The 21,760-nt window shown below is 42.5% G+C and overlaps 2 protein-coding genes across 2 annotated transcripts in view; one reads left to right on the top strand and one right to left on the bottom strand.

Annotated features, from left to right (window-relative positions):
• LOC135712624 (adenylate cyclase, germination specific-like) overlaps positions 1 to 21,760 on the bottom strand; it is a 71,412-nt gene that overhangs the window by 9,413 nt on the left and 40,239 nt on the right. The window lies entirely within an intron of this gene.
• LOC135712642 (uncharacterized) lies at positions 18,866 to 19,960 on the top strand. Its single transcript, XM_065235596.1, has 2 exons — positions 18,866 to 18,987; positions 19,309 to 19,960. The coding sequence occupies exons 1-2, from the start codon at positions 18,866 to 18,868 to the stop codon at positions 19,958 to 19,960; spliced, it is 774 nt and encodes a 257-aa protein (XP_065091668.1).

Here is a 21,760-nt window from a genome sequence, read left to right as displayed (position 1 = left end):
ACAAAATTACATCCATTGATGTAATATTGTATCTGATTTTTGCTATTACATCATTATTTCATACATCAGCTTGAATTACATTAATCGATATTACATTTTTTTTTTGCTGTGTAGGCAAAATTTCAATTAATTTTACCCAACGGAACAGACGTTAGAGCAATTTCAGTGAGTGCGGATTTTAAACGGTACACCCTTTAAGAGGAAGTGGAGACAATAGGGGGACTTTTATTAACCAATTTTCTGTCAAACGTGAACCAGCGCCTGATTGGTCGGGCGAACGTATAGAAACGCTAGACTTTTTACAACCGGTAATTTTTTTTTTTGTATTTTGACAGTCGACTGCGTCCCTCGTCCATAGTGAAATAGTTTTTGCACGGTCATTTCCGCCAGAGAAGAAGAACACGTCACAGACAAAAAGAAGTCAGTTGTCTCTTCTTCCTCTTAGATAATACATGGAACAGACCTAGGGGCGTCTCACTTTTGGAATACAGGTTCAATATGCATTTAATTTAAAAATAAATGCATTTAATTTCCATCGTTTGTATCAACCATTCTGTGGGATGTGAACATCAAAACAAAGCATGCGCTTTTTTGCTGACACCTCTACATGCATCGATGCGAAGATAAACAAACACAACAGGAAAAGAAAACTCTTCGCTCTTCACGATTTCGGTGGAGTAGAGAATTCACGAGAAATTTCCTGCAAGCGCCTCCGGCAGCAACGAAAATCTCCAACGAAATCCTGCAGAAGCTCCCTCCAGAACTTCCACTTCCACTGCCAACATTGAAATCACGCAAAACCTGCTCCGCCGAGAACGCGGGACAACTCCGTCGAAATTCCGTAGAACCTCCGTAGGCATCATCGGAAATCTCCACCGGAAACATGCGGAAGCTCCTCCACCGAAAACACGAGATAATACCGTAGAGATTTCCTGAAACTTCCGTTGGCAGCACCAACAATCACCACCGCGAATGCGAGAAAATTCCGATGAAATTGGTACCTCCGCTGGCAAAATAGGAAACATCCATCAACATTGTGAAGAACATTGTGAACATGGCATCGGAATTTCGCATTGGTTTTTGGGTCATACTTTATGTAATTTTAATTTATTTATTTGTCAACAGCAACAGACTCAATGTAGCCTCAATGTAATTCATTTAGTCAAACCGAGTCAAACGTAATCCCGGTGGATGAACCCTTTATCAAGACAAACAAAAATCCTAGAACCTTCGTTGGCAGCATGTAAAATCTTCCCCGAAATCATGCAGAAACTTATCCGCCGAGAAGGCAAGGAAAATCCGTTGGAATTCCCAAGAACTCCCACTGGCAGCATCCAAAATCATCGAAATCACGTGCAACCTCGTCCGCCGAGAACGCGAGAAAACGCCGTCGATATTCCCTGGAACTTCTGTCAGCAGCATCCAATCTCTTCACTGGTATTGTGCAGAACCTCCTTCGCCGACAATGCAGGGAAACTCCGTCGAAAGTCTCTGGGAACCTCCGTTGGCAGCATCTCAATTTTCGCGGGAAGTTTCGCCGGAGTTTTCACCTGTTCATGGCTGCGAGGGTTCCGGTCAATTTCAGTGGAGATTTTCGGGGCTGCCAACGGAGGTTCCAGCGAATTTCAACGGAGTTTTCTCGCGTTTTTGGTGGAGGAGGTTGTGCACGATTCCGGTGGAGATTTATGATGGTCGAGGAGCTTCTGAAATAAATTTCTTGAGTCAGGAGTATGGATTTGAATGAACCAAGGCGAACAACAAAACAGGACAAAACTTTTCATGCATGGATGGATGTATTACATTAAATACATTTAATTGTTTGATGTTACAATAAATATACCTCAAGTGATCTTCCCCTAGGAACAGACTCACCATCTACGACGGACAACAGTCGTACCAACCGGAGGAAACTAACGATTTTAAATTGGCTCACTACTTGACTAGCCTATTGGTCCCAAGTACATCTATACGCGTACCCCATTCTAGAGGAAATTCTAGTACTACACTATGTTTGTTTTGATTCGCTATGAAAGTTTGACAGATAAAATAAGGGGTTCGTGGAATTTACTGTTTCGAGGGGTGCATTGATTAGCTTGGGACCGAAGATAGTACCAGAGCTGTGCCAAAACTTGAGCACGTTTCTTCGGGACCTTCTGGTCTTAGAGTTATCTCTATGATTGTATCGTTAAAAATCAAAATCTATTTTGTCTCCCGTACAATAATTTAACAATACATTTTAATGTACTCAAAATTCAACAGTAAAAATAATGGTTACCCTAATAAAATTGTTATGGTTATTTTGCTTAACGACGTGTTCCGGGTATCATCCAAACCATTTGTGGAATAGTTCTATTATTTGGGTTGTCGTTCGTTTATGGTTATTTTTTATTAGGGTATTTCGTTGTTTTATTATAATTATTTTTTTCGGGTAGCGAAATAGAAAGATTACATTTCAGGGAAAACATGTCAGAAGGGTATAACCACAGACAAACAGACATAACACATTGAATATTTCTCACTGTAAAACATCGTCGCTAAAACATTACCGCCATCTGTTGAGTACACTGTGGTGGGTAGTACGCTGAACAGATGGCGGTAATGTGTAAACGTCAAACTCAAGGGAAATGACTATGCGCGCCACAGGTGGCGGTACTACCAATTACGATACGTTTAAATTGACCGTTAAATGCTTGTTCGATGAACAACTTGCGAGTGTTATGTCTGTTTGTCTGTGGTATAACCATAGAGGTAACTCTAAGACCACTGGGTCCCGAAGAAAATCATTATTATTTTTGGCTCACTCAGTACCAGAACAACGGTCCCAAGCAGTCCCAAGCTATTTCACTCACCCCTGCATGTTCTGCATGAATCCACACACCCCTGATGTTATCTGTCAAACTTTCATAGCGAATCAAAACAAACATAGTGTAGTAAAAGAATTTCAACTAGAATAGGGTACGTTAATCGTTTGCTTGGGACCAATAGGCTAATAAAGTGGCGAGCCAATTTAAAATTGTTAGTTTCGTATTGATTGTTGCTTTGAGTTAGTCCGCTTTCCCTAGGTCGATCACTTAACACCCACAGTCACTTATAGTGACAATATTAACACCTGCGTCTGGCGCAGACGGCGTTGACGGCGACTCTGTAACCGCAAACGAAGTGACAGACGACTAACTGGCGAAGAAATCATTTAAAATAATGTGGTTTGCTGTAATAGAATTTTCTTATAGAAGCTTGTGCCATCAGCCACCAGATGGACTAGTATTTTTGATTTGATTTGAACAAAGTTGATTTTGTGTGCAATGATCTTTGACAGTGTGCAAAGAGTGTATCATTTCAGGCATAACATTTGATAACGGCACAAAAGCATTTGTAAACAAACTTTCTAAGGCCCTTTACACGCGAACCACAAACGAAGTGACAGACGACTAACTGGCGAAGAAATCCATTTAAATAATGTGGTTCACTGTAATAGAATTTTCTTGGAAGCTTGTGCCATCATCCACCAGATGGGTTAGTTTTTTTGTTTTGATTTGAAGAAAGTTGATTTTGTGTACAATGATTCTTTGACAGTGTGCAAAGAGTGCGTATCATTTTGTCATTTTTTTATGCATTTCAGTTTTGAGTAGAGTGAAAGAGATAGAACCAAAATATTCTAGTACATTTGGTGAAAATGCTAGTTCAATCCAATAGTAGTGTTGCCATGTGGTACAATCCAGTAGTAGTGGTGTTGCCATGTGGTACACTGAAAAATTGCAATAGCAGGTTAGTCACCGAAGTTTTCGAGCCGCTCCGTCTGTCACTTCGTTTGTGGTAGGAACTCTTCTGCTCGAATGTTCATCTATAGAGTTCTCTACCACCGATATTATTAGCATAGAGGTAACTCTAAGACCACTGGGTCCCGAAGAAAATCATTATTATTTTTGGTTCACTCAGTACCAGAACAACGGTCCCAAGCAGTCCCAAGCTATTTCACTCACCCCTGCATGTTCTGCATGAATCCACACACCCCTGATGTTATCTGTCAAACTTTCATAGCGAATCAAAACAAACATAGTGTAGTAATAGAATTTCAACTAGAATAGGGTACGTTAATCGTTTGCTTGGGACCAATAGGCTACTAAAGTGGTGAGCCAATTTAAAATCGTTAGTTTCGTATTGATTGTTGGTATAACTCAAAACGTAAACAATGACTTTGAACGTCGATTTCCCGTGAAAGACCACACACCCACGGGATCTAACTACACCAGTTCATAGAACGATCATTTCTTTGTCAGATGATTTAGTTAGTTTGAGTGGGTGTGTTAACAATTGTCATTCGTAAGAAACCGACGATCCAAGTCATTGTTTACGTTTCGAGTTAGACCCTTCTGACATGTTTCCCCTTATTTATTTCTCTTCACTTACAAAGTTGTCAAGTTGGTAATAGAAACAATACGAAATACACACACATAGACCTTTTTGACGTTTAATCGTCTTTCTCTATCTAGCACACATGAATGAATGGATGGTTTGTTTTCCCACTAAATGGTGCAGTAGTGTGCACCGATTAAACGTCAAAAAGCTCTATATACCAAGGGGGGGGGGGGAAGTTGTCTGTCAAATACGAACAATCTACGCCTACCTTGCATAACTGGTTCCAAACGTAAACAAGCCATAAGAAACCTACAGGATTTGTTTACGTTTGGAACCAATTTCACACAAGAATTATCAGTAGGCTGATTTGACAGCACGTCCCATCCCAGCTATATACACGCAGCAGTTGGACAATAACACAGAGTTGTCCAAACCTGCTAGGGGTACAATGATGGAGGTGCGATGATTGCAGAGATTGTAATTCTCAACAACCTATAGTATAGTATCCCTATGACCATAGGAAAAAAGAGTTTCTGCTAACCTTATTTGCTGTTGGCTTTTAATTCTGCGTTCCTTTTCGGATGGTTCCATTTCACTTTACTCTATGCCATGTGCTAGATGACGTTTGAGCAATGTTTAGCTTGCACGGCATGCAGATTAGCGGGGTTTAAACTAAATAGTGTTCAGATTTAATACGGTCAGATTACCGGGGGTCCACGGTATTTCAATGTTCAATCAAAATCAACCATAAAATGTTACCCGGCAAATAGTTGAGAAACTCTCATGAGATCTTTTATGAAACCCCATACAACCACGAATTAAATCTTATTAGCACCTCTTTCCAAGAAAATTCAAATCATATAAAACGAACACCGAGTTGTTTTTGTGTGTGCTTTGTGAGTACCGTAGAACAGGGGAAACATAAATCTGAAAAGAATTTAACCTGCTCAATAAAACAACGTGGAATCTGTGAGATTAGAATTTTCCTAAGAACGGCTTTATGTGGTAAATTGTTATTAATTGTCTACAATTAGGCGTCCCAATCAACTTCCCCCCCATTTACGGTAATGACGAAATGGAATCTTATAAATCCTGTTCCAGATACCTCCTCTGCGACAGGCATCCAGTGAGCGATGAACGAAAATTAACTTGGAATCATTCCAAAAATAAAACCCATCTTCTGACGAAGTGGACAAGTAGGTTTATGTCGGGATTTACCCCCCCCCCTTGTTGGTATGATGCGTATTTTTTAATCTTAACGGTTTCTCTTCTGTTCTGGGTATCCGCTTGTGTCTATCCTCACATCAAAGAAAGGTTTTGTTTTAAGTGGCTGCAAAAATTGCTTAAACATGGATGTTGTCTATAGATTTGAATACACAGCCACATGAGACATGAAAACCCTTCGCGAAAACCGCAATGACGCAGGATGGTTCGTTGTCTTTGCGGTAATCATAAAGTAAAATCAACAGCTACCTTTTGAACCATTTTAGCCTAACCAGCCTAACCTATCCCTTATTTTTTTTTCGAAAATGGGAAATGTTATGTATTCGACCTCTGAAGAATGTTCGTTTTGGTTTGAAATCAGATATGTATTCTGAAATTTGGGCAGAACGTTGATGTTTAGAGGTCGGACCTTAAGAACTGGTTATATGGACGACCCATTGTGCAGTGACAAACGCGTCCAGTTTTTCCAATGCGTCATTTGACGTGGAACTGATCATTTTCTTTATGTGCATTATTTGCCATAACGCCAGCCATAATTTTGGGATCAATTGGGTTCTATAACTTTGAAAAATATTAGCGGTTTTTATACAACGTCTGAAATAGTCTTGTTTTCTGAGCACAACGATTTTTTTTCGAATCCATATACTTTCATCTTGATTTCAAGATTTAAAACAAAATAATAACTTCACTGTTAGCGTTAGCGTTGTTATGATATACTTCGTAGATTGGATACTAGCGACACTCACGTCTCTTCTGAAATTCTCAGTTAGACTACTTTCATGAATAATGCTGGAGAGTAAACATTGGGTCCAACCTAAACAAGAGTAACAGAAGCATGACTGTCGCTATTCCCGGCCACGCCCATCTTTACCATAACTAGGTATAGGGAAGGAAATGTTGATGTAGTACTTACTTAACGAAAGGCCACCGACTTAGCGACACCCTCATAAGTGCTACGGAGTTGGAGGGTTGGGTAGGGTATTCGGTTAGGATTCACCTCAAGTTGGCGATGCAACCAAAAGTATGTATTGTTTATTTAATCTCTCGATAGCCGGCTATCAACAGAACATATTCATTTTGTTTAGTGATCATGAATTTTAAGAGTCATGACGAAGAGCTTGGGATTAAACCTATGATTTTCTGCTCAGTTAGCAAAAACGATCCCTCCAGGGTCATCGAGCATCTCAGAACCATAACGTTTCGCGACAATACAGGACTACGTTTTCGCTTGATATGCAAATAGTTTCCGAGGTTAATATTCAATATCAAATATACAAATGATGGTGGCGATTTATTGTGCTGTGGAAGAGCTTGGGGTTAAATCCATGATTTTCTGCTCAGTAAGCAAAATCGATCCCTCCAGGGTCATCGAGCATCTCATAATCCACACTTACTTACTTACTTACTTAAGGGTCCTGTGCACCACCAGCGGTGCAAAGGGCCAACGTGAAAGACTTCCATCCTGGGCGGCTGCTCGCTTTTGCCTTGACCTGGGCCCAGGTCAGATTCCTATCGACTTGCTTAATTTCCTTATTGAGGCTCCGCTGCCATGAGCCCCTGGGTCTGCCTCTGCTGCGATGTCCTGCCGGATTCCAATCAAGCGCTTGCTTGCAGATTTCGTTTCCGCCCCGTCGAAGTGTGTGGCCGACCCACCTCCACTTTCGCTCTCGAATTTCTGTTGCTATCGGCTTCTGATGACATCGACGATGGAGCTCGGCATTCGAGATCCAGTTGTGAGGCCACCAGGCACGAATTATATACCGCAGGCATCGGTTGATGAAGACCTGCACCACGTCTCGCTGGCGTATAACAAGACATATTTCACGTTCGAGTTGAAAATTCGGATTTTGGTGCGTTGACTTATCTGGTTGGATCTCCATACGTTTCGTAAACTCATAAAGGCAGCCCTCGCCTTCTTGATTCGTGCACCTATGTCGCTCTTGGTCCCGCCGTCCGACGCTATTTGGCTGCCATGATTTTGGAAACTTTCGAACTTCTCCACTGCTTGCCTCGCTACCGTAAAGTTGGAAGGGTTGCCCGTGTTGATATAGACCGATTTGGTCTTGTTGACGTTGATGGTGAGACCCGCCGCAGAGGAGCGTTCTGCTAGGTCATTGAGCTTACTCTGCATATCAGAGCGCCGTTGTGCTAGTAGAGCAACATCATCAGCCAAATCGAAGTCGTTGAGTAGATCCATGGTGATAGGCTGCCAAAGCAGCCCACGGTTCGGTACACGGTCAATTGCACCTACCATGATTTCGTCGATTACGATGAGAAACAGTAGCGGTGATAGTATACATCCTTGTCTCAAACCAGCGACTACCCGGATAGGGTCGGACAAGGCTCCGTTATGCAGAACTCTGCATGTGAAAGCCTCATACTGCGCTTCGATGAGGTTGACGATTTTATCCGGGACTCCCTTGCGTCTCAGGGCGCCCCACAGATTCTCGTGATTGAGACGGTCGAAAGCTTTTTCGTAGTCAATGAATACCAAATAAAGGGACTCTTGGAATTCATTGACCTGCTCCAGGATGATGCGGAGCGTGACAATATGGTCCACACAAGATCTTCTGGCACGGAATCCTGCCTGCTGCCGTAGGAGAGTCGCGTCGATCTTCTCCTGTATCCGATTCAGGATAACTTTGCACAGAACTTTGAGAACAATATACAGTAACATGATGCATCGCCAATTGTCGCACACAGTCAGATCCCCCTTCTTTGGGACCTTCATTAAGATGCCCTGCATCCAGTCGGCCGAAAAAGTCGCGGTGTCCCAGATATTACAGAATAGTTGATGCAACATTTGTGCTTTGAGCATCTCTGCTGATATGCGATCGACCCCTGGAGGCTTGTTGGATTTCATGCTTCGGATAGCTGCTTCAATCTCCTGCAGTGATGGGGCCTCGGAATTGACGCGAGTGATGCGCCGCACCCTAGCCGGATCATGCCGAGATGTTGATGGCTGGTTGGCCGTCGAAACTTGAAGAAGTTGCTCGAAGTGCTCAAACCAGTGTTTCAGCTGGTCAGTGGGGTCGGTAAGCAATTGTCCAGTCGTGTCCTTCACTGGCATCCTCGGGTTCATCCTTGCTCCACTCAGGCGTCGTGATGTATCGTAGAGGAGGCTTATATAGCCAGTGTTTGCGGCTTTCTCCCCTTCGTCGGCCAGGGAGTTCACCCACGCTCACTTGTCCCGTCTGCAAGAGCGCTTGACTTCCTTCTCTAGAGCCGAGTACCGTTGACGGGCTTCGTTCTTGGCTCCTCTGGTTCTCGCCCGCTCTATCACGGCTTTTGCTTCTCTACGCTCCTCACCCTCCTAACCCAAGGTATTCTCGCTTGTTTCTATAAAGGCATTCTTGATGGCCGTCCTGAAGAAGTCTGCATATTGTAGACGAAATACACGTATAAGTCAAGGATAAGCAAATAAGGTAGTGGAATTAAATGGAAATTACCAATCCTTCTCTCTCTCATTATTAAGAATTAATCGTTTGAGGCATATTGAAGCATTAAGAAGGTGATATGTGTCACTATAAGAAATCATCATCGTGGCAAATATTAAGAAATTAAACATAACCCTTTGCTTCTTCTTCTTCTTCTTTCCTTTATTTAACGTCGGTCTCTGTTCCGCAATCTAGTGCCAATCACCGACGGACATCGATTGCCATCCATTGACGGCAATCGAATGTGCAGGAAGGCAGCGTCCACACCTGCGTAGGATATCACACCCATTCAACACACATGGGCCGGGACCAACGGCTTTACTTCCCTTCCGAAGGAAGACGTGACCAGAGATTTTTATGCCTCAGAAAAATCCCACCGACCTCGGCTGGGATTGAACCCAGACCCATCGGGATGTTGGAAAACAGTCACGCTACACCACCGGCGCCGGCAACCCTTTGCTTTAGTACCGTCAACCTCCATGTCCATGGGGAGGGAAAACAAAATAATAACTTCACTGTTTGACACAAAGCTAACAAATTGACAGTTCACTCCCGTACACTCAAAAAATTCCACACGTTTGATCGAAATGTTTAAGCACTTGATTTTCTAAATGCACAATCACATTTACTTTAAGTGTATTTGTTAAACACGTGTAATGTGTAATGTGTAATGTGTAATGTGTTAAACACGTTAATTTCTAGTGTTTCAAACTTTGAAATGTTGAAAATCTTTCACTATCTATTCAAGTGTATTGCACATTGAATCACACAACTGTTCAAAACAGATGGATTTAAAGTGTTTTGCATTTCAATGCGATGTGAATTGCTTGCTCAGAAAGGTAAACATCGAAAACAAGAGTTGTGACTTTATCCTATCAACCCGCCTCATATATGAGAACAACCGTGGCACAGTGAGATAGAACGAAGACTCCGGCAGCAGCACACCCCAACAATCCATGATCGAATCCCAAATCAGACCCATTAAAAAAAAGATAAGTGAAAGCTCTGGCCTCTGGCAGTTTTGACTATATATTTATCGATTCATTTTTAGGGACGGCAAAGTAGAAGTTGATAAAGTAGAAGTCGATAAAGTAGAATATTGTAGAATATTGATCTGTGATGTGCAAAGCTATTGATATCACCATATGAAGCACATATAATCCAAGTGTGTCACAATTCAAATCCATAATGTTCAGGCATGATGCATAGCATAAGATTCACACATGAAATGGATGTATTTCACAATAAGCGCAAAATTAAGTGTGAGACACATGATGATGACGGGTAGAATTTTTTGAGTGTACAACGGGGAGGGCATTCTAAGCAGTCATTTTTCTTTGTGTGGTGGCAGTGCCGACAGTTCCAGTCATCGAGTTTATCACTGAACAAAAACATCCGCAATACTTCGACTGATTATTTCATTGCTCGAGCCCTTTAACAATCTGCTTTCGAATTTCGGATGATTGCCTTATGGTTGAATTCGTCATCAGCTGATGATTTATTTGAAAATTGACTGTAAATCAAACAGCGCTCAGAGGGCAACAATTTAAGAATATGATGTCATGTAAATGCTTTAAATTAGATTTATAATTCGATTGTTTACATTTCCATATTGAATATCCATAGAATTCCAATATGGATATAAAAATCGCTTGTCGGTAGAGGAAACTACCTCCACCACGAAATAGACAAACTTCGGTTTCCACGCTTTATCAATGTTTGTACCACCTCTGATAGCGATGACAATATGTTTCTACCTCGTTTATCAGCTCAGATCAGCAAATGGCGTTCGATAGAATTATTTACATCATCATTTTGGATGATTTTCGTTATGGGACTCAACCAATACCGTATGCATTTCAATTTGGGATGACAATCATTGTACATTCATTCATGCCGGATGCGTAAACCATGGTAAACTATCCCACAAATGGTTTGGATGATACCCCAAACACGTCGTTGAGCTCTTTTTTATGGCTATTTTTTTATTAGGGTTACGTATATCGACTGAGGTCCGCTCGCTTCTCGTATAAATGTTCATCCTGTATTTGGGAGGAGTATCATCTGATTTCAAAACAACCGTCAACCGGTTGCAGCTATCATTCGGAAAAAGCGATTTTGATATTTCGTTTTGAATGGTCTGGGGCTTCATTCGAACTTCGATTCGAACAGAGGATGATGTTCTGGTACAGTGTACTTTGTTTGTTTGTGAATAATTACATGGTATTTTGACAGCTCGAATGTTTTGTTTTTCTCGCTGAAACCGAGAATAATACCAACCGGTGGAAGCTAACGATTTTAAATTGACTCACTACTTGAATAGCCTATTGGTCTCAAGCAAATCGATTCACGTACCCCATTTTAGTCGAAATTTTTGTTCTACACTATGTTTGTTTTGATTCGCTATGAAAGTTTGACAGATAAAATGAGGGTTCATGGATTTCCCAATGTTTCGAGGGGTGCATCGATTAGCTTGGGACCGAAGAGAGTACCAGAGTTGAGCCAAAAAGTTGAGCACGTTTCATCGGGACCTTCTGGTCTTATAGAGTTACCTCTATGATAATACTGGGAGCAAGGTGGCTACATATATATAGGTATTCTAATGTGTCAAATTCATGATTCAGCCATGTTGGATTTTTGTTGGGACAGCGACCGAGTTTGTTTACAATTTGCTCTAAAACCGCACTTTTTCCCCCGCGATCTCCTCGCCCATGTAGTGATAAAGCTGCATCACCATGTATATACCCACCATGACTGGGAGTACGCTTTGGAGTACGCGAACCGAGACATGGGCCAAGCTGCGGGATGAATTTTCCTAGATTTGCGAAACGTTGTTGCACCGTTGCAACTTTATATGCTGTACGATGGATTGGCCGGTGTAGCTGCAGCAGCAAGCAACCGCCGTGGAGGGAAGCAATCAGGCGAAAAATAACAGCTCAGAATCACGACGAGCAGCTTCAATTGGAAGGTAATTATGACGGCTACAATGTTTTGGTTTTTGCTATTGACCTTCCGGAAATTAGTCCACAATCAGTTGTTTGTAGTGTACACGGAACGGATAGAGCTCAAGGAAATGTGGTCGGGTTTTTAGATCTGGGTAATGATTTTCATTACGCAGCAGGAGAGTGCATAACCGAACTTTTTGTCAGTGCGAACCTCAACCTGAGCTGGGTTTTAAAAACAAACGAATAAACTGACGTTTGTCTGAAAACAAGCAGACCCAATCGTGATACCCGATCCAGGTTGGAACTGAATAATAAACGAATTCGCTATTAGCAACCGGTGGAAACTAACGATTTAAAATTGGCTCACTACTTGACTAGCCTATTGGTCCCAAGCAAACCGATTAACGTACCCCATTCTAGTTGAAATTCTAGTACTGCACTATGTTTGTCGGGAGCAAAACGTACAACCATAGAGGTAACTCTTAGACCAGAAGGTCCCGAAGAAAAGAGTTCAACTTTTTGGCTTAGCTCTGGTACTATCTTCGGTACCAAGCTAATCGATTCACCCCTCGAAACATAGGAAAATCCACTAACCCCTCATTTTATCTGTCAAACTTTCATAGCGAATCAAAACAAACATAGTGTAGTACTGGAACTTATAATAGAATGGGGTACGTTAACCGATTCGCTTGGGACCAATAGGCTAGTCAAGTAGTGAGCCAATTTTAAATCGATAGTTTTGTATTGGTATTTGTGGTATCCTAGATTAGAGTGCATGTGAAAACGAGGAAGAGTGCAGATTAACGTGTCAATAAAGATAGATGTGATTGTAATATCATGAACTTCGTACTTAAAATATACCAGTGATTTTCGGAATACCACATTGGCGATCCTGCCATGATAGAGGTGCACTGGATGAGTATGGTGAACTTCAGAAAATATGCAATTTTTTGCGACCGGCAAGTAGTTTTAAAAACAACATAAAGATCATGGAAATGGACGGAAGTTTAATTCCCCGGAAGTGTTGCTAGGAATGTTGAAAACGTGAAATAAATTAAGGAAGTTAAATTATATAGTCTTTTCGTTGATTTATGGAGAAGAACATACCCAACACTCCAAGAAGATGTATGTTCTATTTTAATAAAACACACTAGATTTAGTTTAGTAACACTCAAATAGTCTCTTTATTCACTAGCGAACTGTACTCTTCGATACGCAGTAGAGTTATGAATGAATCAACAAAAGCATGAATGAAGTGAGAGGCAAGAGAATGAACGACAACCCAGAAGGGGTGCACATACTCTGTAGGGATGTTCAAGTAATGCAACATCCTCCCTGTTTCAACAAAACATCACTTGTACTCAATAACATAGTCCATCAGCTTCTCTGGAATACGAGACACCCGTTTCGGACGACTGTTGATGGAACTGGATGCTGAATTCAAATTCTCCTTAGGCTTCGGTGACTGACACATACGAGGCGCTGCGATCGGTAGAATCGGCGAAGTCGAAACTGGCACCACTGCCTGAGCTGGTGACTTGTTGTGAGAATTCTGGGTGAGAACTGATTGAGAACTGTCAACTGGATAACTGCAATTTTCTTCTTCGTTTTCTCCCTCCGATGGCTTTGGAACTGTGTTTGTTGTTAAATTTTCTGCCGACGATTCGGGTTCCTTACGCGGCTTCAAGTGAATCAAACTCCGACGATAGTTGCTGCCATTCACATTCACGGTGTAAGACCGATCACTGAGGCGATTGGCAACGGTTCCCGGCGTCCACTGTTTTGAAATTTCCGGATTCATCTGCACATAAACGGGTGATCCAGTCTGTAGGTCAGGTAGGTTTCTTGTTTTTCTGTCGTAATTCAATTTAATCTTCCTTCTGTTCTCCTCGATTGCTTCAGGAACATGTTCGACAACTTTCGGCATAAGATTCGCCCCGGATGTTGGTATTCCACAACGTGTAGAACGAGAAAACAAACGAGCAGCAGGACTAGAGCCAATCTTATTCGGGATGTTCCTCCAATGCAAAAGTGCATACCAGAAGTCCGTTCCGGTTTCCTCCGATTTCTTCAGTAAGCGCTTTGCAATCTTCACGGCTGCCTCCGATTTCCCGTTAGCCTGCTGATGATGAGGAGCCGAAGTGATGTGTTTGATGTCCCATTCCGTTGCAAACTTCCTCATTTTCTGGTTGAGGAAGTTCGTTCCATTGTCGGTCAACAAGGTTTGTGGTTTTCCATGTCGAGCGAAATTTCTACTGCAAGCTGCTATAACCGATTCCGGTGTCAGATCCTTTAGGATATCCACCTCAAAGAAATCTGAATAGTGGTCGACGGTGACCAGGAACTTCTGATTGCGACCACGGAACTCACTGAAGAAAACATCCATCGAGATCAACTGGAACGGATACAGGGGAATTTGATGACTCATCATGGGTGGATTCGGCTGCGACGAAGCAAATTTTGCGCAAACCGGACAACCTTTCACGACATCCTTGATTTGACTGCTCATGCCTGGCCAAAACAGGTTTGCTCTAGCCAACTTGAGAGTCGCTTCACTCCCATTGTGACTAACGTGACACTTTTCGATCATCTCTCTTCGCAAAGCATGTGGAACAAGAATGCGATCATGTCGAAAAACGATTCCATCCTGTACTGATATCTCATCCCGATACCCGAAATACACACGGAGTCCATCTGGTACTTTATCAGCCGTTCCAGGCCAACCTTGCTGAACAAAAGTGATGATGCTCTGCATACAAGGATCCCTCACCGTTTCATCCATGATCTCGTTCAGGCAACTGTCCGATATGTTAAGAAACTTCGTAAGCTCCAACCCTTCGACATCATCAAACACTTTGTAAATGTGCATCTTGTTATATTCGTCTTTCACTGCCTTGTCATCGAACGGTGCACGGGATAGCGCATCAGCCACAACATTTTCCTTTCCTGTGACGAACTCAATTACCAAATTGTAACGTTGTAGGTTGAGCAGCATATGTTGCAATCTTCTTGGAGCAGACAACAAAGGCTTCCGGAAAATGCTGATCAAGGGCTTATGATCGGTCTTCACAATCGTTTTCGGATTTCCAACCACAAGTTGGTCGAAACGAACACACGCAAACAGAATCGCCAACAGCTCCTTCTCAATCTGCGCGTAGTTTCGTTCAGTCGCAGTCAACGTCCTTGAGGCATAGCCTATTATTCCTTCATCCTGGTAGACAGCAACTCCCAATCCAAAGCAACTTGCATCGCATTCAATGGTCAATGGTTTTCTTGGGTTATAGTACTGCAAGGTTCCAACGTCTGCAACCAAGCCCTTTACTCGGTTGAACTCTTCCACCTCAATATTCGTCCAGCGCCAGGGAACTTCATCTGAAATCAGCTTACGAAGGTTTGTCAGGTTGCTGCTAAGATTTGGAATAAATCTGCCCAAATAGTTCACCATTCCAATAAAACGGTGTATTTCCTTCCGGTTGAGAGGTGTAGGAAAATTTTGGATCGTAGCAACCTTCGACTCATCTGGTAGAAGACCTTTGCTTGACAGGACATGTCCGAAGAATTTCACAGACGTTTGGCAGAGCTTGAGCTTCGTTTTGTTCAGTTTTACGTTGTGCTCTTCCAGGCGAATTAGAAGATTCTTCAACTTGCTTCTCAGGGCGATCGGAACACGACGAGGAGGTTGGATTGAAGGTGTAACAGAATGGTCTACCTCCAACGATACTTCCCAACAAACAATTTTAGCTGCAGATTAGCTTATACAGCCAAAATTTGCCTTATGCAGCTAATTTTTGCCTGTATAAGCTAAGCTGCAGCTAAAATTGTTTGTTGGGTTGACCTTCAAATTTTCCGTAACCAGAAAAGATTCCTTTGTGGCCTTGGATAATCTTCTCCGCTTCGATCCTGTGAACATTCAACAAGTTTGGCGAATTTGCTTCATCAGACTTACCGAATGTGACCGATTTGCAGAACTTGACGAAGCCCAGAACACGTGATGCCTTTGCCGACAGTAGGGGGCAATGGTCCACGTCCACAACTTGCAGAACCAATCGGTATCGACGCTTCATCCGACGGCACGGTATCTTCACTTCCCCAAGCACTTTGATGGGATTCCCACCGAAGCTTTGGAGCTTGTACGTCGACGGCATCATCTGCGGGGTTTCCTCTCCTGTGAGTTTGACCAACCAATTATGGCCAATCAGGCTGGTATTAGCTCCGGTGTCCACTTCGCAAATCACTGACTTCCACTTGTTATCAAAGTTGAGATCCAACTCAGCCATCACGCCACCTCCTTTCGATGAATTATCGAAAATCTTGCCGATTTCGTATTCGTCCTCGCTTGCTTCCGATGAACCTTCATTGCAAGAAAGTGCTTGCTCCTCCGAATCAGTGCTTTCGTCCTTCACCTCCTTCACCTTACGAGACTTCCTGTTCTGGAATCTGTTGCTGGCCTTGCATACCTTTCCGAAATGGTTCCTTCCGTTGCACCTATGGCACCGCTTACCAAGAGCGGGACAGGAACCTTTAGAGAAGTCATGACGGTCTCCGCAGAACTTGCACCGCTGTGATTGAGGCTTGGAACGGAACTTAGCTTTCGCGACTTTGTTCACCTCTACTTCCGGATAGAAAACTGAAAGTTCCTGGGACCGCTTAGTCGTGATCTCCTCCGCTCGACACATGTCTATCGCTTTCGTCAATGTTATGTCTGCAATGCTTAACATTTTTGATCGCATACTTGGCCACTTGTTGGACGTGACCACCTTATATGCGATAAGGTCCGTCTCTAGCACTCCGAGTTTAGCCATTTTTGCCAGAGTCTTGAGACGAGAGGCATAATCGTCGATTGATTCTCGAGTCTGCTGTGTCGTAGAGAAAAAGTCGAGCCGGTCCACTATGACATTCCTCTTCGCAACAACCTTCTCTCGTATGGCGGCCAATGTGGCCTCCGGATCTGCACCTTCCGCTGCTGTCAACTCGAAGTTGAAGTACTTTTTCCTTGCCGGCTCTCCTATGACCGACAGCAAGAAGCTTACCTTCTGTGGGTTTTCTTCTGGCGGCCACCGATCCATACCAATGGCCTTAGCGTAGTCTTTCCAGCTTTTCTCAAAAAAATCCATGTTTTCCTGCATGTCGCCTTCCACTGCTAGCGGCGATGGTTGCGGAACCTGCACATTCGACGCACTTGGCCGCTGCATCGCTTGAGCCTGATTCTGCGTCGCTTGCATTCCCTCCATCATCTTCGTAAACATCTGCATTTGTTGCTCCAACAACATTTTCATTTGATTTGCATCCATTTTTATGCGAATCACTCTTCACTCCCGATCCCGACCGAAAAATACAAAATGGCCGCTGACACGACGCGACTTGAGAACGATTTTCCCCGGACCGATTTCCGATTCGCGATTTCGATAATGACGCGAATTTTCACTTGAAGCACACGGTAACTTCTGACACCATGTTCTATTTTAATAAAACACACTAGATTTAGTTTAGTAACACTCAAATAGTCTCTTTATTCACTAGCGAACTGTACTCTTCGATACGCAGTAGAGTTATGAATGAATCAACAAAAGCATGAATGAAGTGAGAGGCAAGAGAATGAACGACAACCCAGAAGGGGTGCACATACTCTGTAGGGATGTTCAAGTAATGCAACAATGTATGTATTCAATTTTTTATGCGGAGTCATCTTGAAGCCTAAATAGTTGAGTCGGGTTAAGCCCAAGACCAGCTTGTATATATAACACCATGATGGTTATAACGCGCACAATTGCATAGTTCCATTTTCAAGTCCTCACTTTCGCCCAGCCAAAAAAAAAAATTTTTTTTTGATTGTTATTGTTATCCGCACTTTCGGACCATCAATATTCGCGCATATACAATAAACTATAGATAGTTCACGACAAATCAATTTCAAGACTATGTTGAGTCGGGTTAAGCCTAAGGCCATTTTTTTTGCGCCGAGTTCAGCTCAAGGCCAAAACCGCTTAATTTGAAACAGTTGAGTCGGGTGAAGCCCAAGACCACCTGATATTTTTTGAGTCGAGTTCAGCTCAAGGCCAAAATAATGCATTCGAACATTAAAAACATAAGCCGGGTAAAGCCCAAGGCTAAGTGAGTTATACATAAATGTGTCTGCGCCGAGTTCAGCTCAAGGTCAACGCATTTATAGCCAAAGAAGTTGAGGAAATAAAAGAGGAAAATATTGTGTATTTAGTGAGTCGGGTTATGCCTGAGGCGAAGTGGAATCAAGATAAAATAAAAGAAATAATTAATGGCCACACTGCTTACTAAAAGCAAGTGTGTAGTGGAAGGCGAGTTTACAATGCTAAAATAAAGTGATCAAGCAAGACAGCAAACGTTGACGTTTGGCGAATTCGAGTTCTAGATCGATGCATAGTATGGAGTGCGCCAAAAAGAGAGGCAATACAAAAACCAACGATCAGGATTCGTTTTTTTTTTCTCACTGAACCACAGTCAGCGAGCTGGTTAGTTGAAAAGTGTGTTAGTGTTTGTAAGCTGAGTTATCCGTTCAATTGAAATATTACACTCACATATAGAGCTGGAAACCTCTAGTACAGCATAATCATAATTCTCTGGAAAGCGTTTCAGTTCACAAGATATCGTCCATTTCTGAACATCGGTATTGAAATTTGGTAAAATGAGTGGTTTGTGGCATGAAAGTGACATCTCTTCATCCGACGAGTCGGGTTCAGCCAATTTAAATTTTGAAAGTGTTGAGAACGGAAATGTTCCAGAAAAAACGGTATTACAAGATTCCACCGTGGGAAAATCTCTATGCGGTGCTAACGGAACACATCAGACGAAAGCTAAGCATGGAAAAGTGGCTGCAAAATGAATCAGTTTGAGCGAATTTCCGCCTGCAAGGAATCTGTTGCACCTGCCATGCAGCTGGACGGATTGAAAATCTTCGCTGGCAATTATTTACTAAGTGTAATCGAGGTTCAAGAAAATCTTTCTGCTGGTTCGGATGATATTTATAGCGCAACAGTATCGGCGCTAAACAGGTAAAGGTTTTTTTTTGTGTTGTGTTGTTTTATATTATGAATTTCTTGTTTTTGTTTGTCGGAGAGTAGAACAGTGTTTCTCAAGTGGTAATATACAACACCTGGAAGGGGGTTTTGCAAAACTTGTAGATCGTTTTATTTTAATTTATTTTATATTTTTTTTTATCAACGTCGAAAATTGTGAAAACTTTTTAATATTCATTATTTACTTACGACAAAGAACATGATTTTGAATAAACGATACGAGTCCCTGAATCCATAGTTGAGAATCACTGTTATTGACTGTAGTCTCCCTTATTAATCTCCCTAATATTGTAATAGGTATTTTGACCAAACGTGCGACTACACGAAGGAGAGGATGAAGTTTCGTGAAATGCGAATGGGCACCTCAGAACCATTTGTTGATTGGGTTTTGCGATTAGAGACTCAAGCAAAGTTTTGCGAATTTGAGGCAGAGCAGCGAAACGAAGAATTTGTTCAAGCATTAGTTCGACGATCTGTACTGCAAATCGCAACAAAGTTGTACGAAATGAGCAATATCTTCAACAACAATCTTGAGTTGATTACTGCCCACGGTAGACATCTTGATTACATTCGGATGGAATCTGAGGAATCAAAGCAGATAGTCATGAACGAAGGTGGTAGCAGCATTGAAGAACTAAAGACACATGAAGGGACTGTTGTGAAGCCAGTTAATGCAGTAGTTAGTCAGAACTCGCATTTCGGTCCAATGCGTCACGGTTCATATCGAGGATCACGATCGGAAGCCAACAATAGGAATTTCCGATTTCAAGGTGTGAGTTCTCTTGGTCGTGCAGGACGGTTCAAAAATACCAGCCAGAACTGCTTGAAGTGCGGCAGTATTCACGGTCCTAAGCAGTGCAGGGCCTATCGCGTCAAATGTTACACATGTGGGAAAGAGGGGCACTTTGCCGAGTTTTGCTTTTCGAAAAACAGCGCTACTAAAGGGTGATACGGTCAAAATTTGGTCAAGGCAAAACGCGTGTAAATCGGTGAAATCGTTTATTTAAAAAATCAAATTAAATTTCTTTTTCAAGTTCAATTAGTATAAAATTCAGGAAAAATATTCAGTTAGGCTTCCGCTTTTCCAAATCCGAATTGCCGGGCCTTACGCTTGACCCCTGCCATCAGATTTTGTACAGCCACCTTGTCCACCTTCTTCGCCGCAGAAAGCCAGTTTGCCTTGAACTGCTGCTCGCCCTTAGCAGTTTTTTTTGTCTTCTTTAGGTTCCGCTTGACAATAGCCCAGTATTTCTCAATTGGGCGGAGCTCTGGCGTGTTGGGAGGGTTCTTGTCTTTGGGAACCACCTGCACGTTGTTGGCGGCGTACCACTCCATGGCCTTTTTACCGTAATGGCAAGATGCCAAATCCGGCCAAAACAGTACGGAACAACCGTGTTTCTTCAGGAAAGGCAGCAGACGTTTATTCAAACACTCTTTCACGTAAATTTCTTGGTTGACAGTCCCGGAAGCTATGAAAATGCTGCTTTTCAAGCCACAGGTACAGATGGCTTGCCAAACCAGATATTTCTTTGCGAACTTTGACAGTTTCATGTGCTTGAAAACATCTGCTACCTTTGCCGTATAAAACTCCTGTCCCGGAAGCTGCTTGTAGTCGGCTTTGACGTAGGTTTCGTCGTCCGTTACCACGCAGTCAAACTTCGTCAGCATCGTCGTGTACAGCCTCCGGGATCGCGCTTTGGCCGTCGTATTTTGTTTATCATCGCGATTTGGAGTCACTACCTTCTTGTAAGTCGATAGTCCGGCTCGTTTTTTGGCTCGATGCACGGTTGTAGACGATACACCCAGCTTATTTGCGGCATCTCGGAGAGAGAGGTTAGGGTTTCGCTTGAAACTACCGGCAACTCTCTTTGTCGTCTCAGCGGCTTCCGGTTTTCGATTTCCCCCCGATCCAGACTTCCTGGCTGTCGACAAACGTTCCCCAAACACTTTAATTACATTTGTAACGGTTGATTTGGCAACTTTTAGCGATTTTGCCAACTTTGCGTGCGAGTAGCTCGGATTTTCGCGATGCGCGAGCAAAATTTTGATACGCTGCTCTTCTTGCTTGGACGGCATTTTGACAACTGAAGAGTGAATTACAAAATCAAAATAGGAGCAACATTCTACACACACACACCTTCAAAATGAGGGGTGTTCAGGTTTTTAAATGCAAAATTGAAAGAAATACGTCAAGTTGATATTGACCAAATTTTGACCGTATCACCCTTTATCATTGTTTAAGCTTTTATTTTTGTGTGTTTATATTCTTATTAATAATCGTTTCAGCTTATAACTGGGCGCAAAAACTCTTCACTAGGACATGAAGATCCTAGACTTGTCAGTTGTAAGATTGGAACAGAGAGTTTCCAATTTTTGATTGATTCAGGTGCTACTGTCAACACCATGACGAAAAATGGGTGGCAAATGATCAAGCGTAATTGCCGTTCAGTTATTCAGGATTTTGTGCTTTACCCTGAAGAAATTTTGCGAAGTTATGCAAACCAACAACCACTAGAAGTAGAATGCTCATTTAAAGCGTACATTGGGGTGAGCAATCAACCATTGCAGCTGGCAAAATTCTTCGTGGTCAAGGGAACTGAGTTATCGTTGCTCAGTTACGAAACAGCAAGTAATTTGAACTTGATTCGTATAGGGCTGCAGGTTTCACTCTTACATAACAGCAGGACCGAACCGAACACTTTGCACTCAATCTCTGATACTCGATTGGAGCCCAAAATGCTCGACATTT

This window comes from Ochlerotatus camptorhynchus, unplaced genomic scaffold, assembly GCF_037179485.1.
Source record: "Ochlerotatus camptorhynchus isolate MF236.1 unplaced genomic scaffold, CSIRO-AGI_Acam_v1.1 ptg000498l, whole genome shotgun sequence".
In the NCBI taxonomy this organism is placed as follows: domain Eukaryota; kingdom Metazoa; phylum Arthropoda; class Insecta; order Diptera; family Culicidae; genus Ochlerotatus; species Ochlerotatus camptorhynchus.
The sequence above is the reverse complement of the archived record's forward strand: the minus strand, read 5'-3'. Positions and strand labels throughout refer to the sequence as shown.

Bases quoted from the DNA above. Each gene is read 5' to 3' on its own strand.
- LOC135712642 (XM_065235596.1), top strand. From the start codon at position 18,866: ATGCAGCTGGACGGATTGAAAATCTTCGCTGGCAATTATTTACTAAGT. The intron at 18,988-19,308 runs GTAAAGGTTTTT...ATATTGTAATAG, and splicing joins ACAGTATCGGCGCTAAACAG to GTATTTTGACCAAACGTGCG.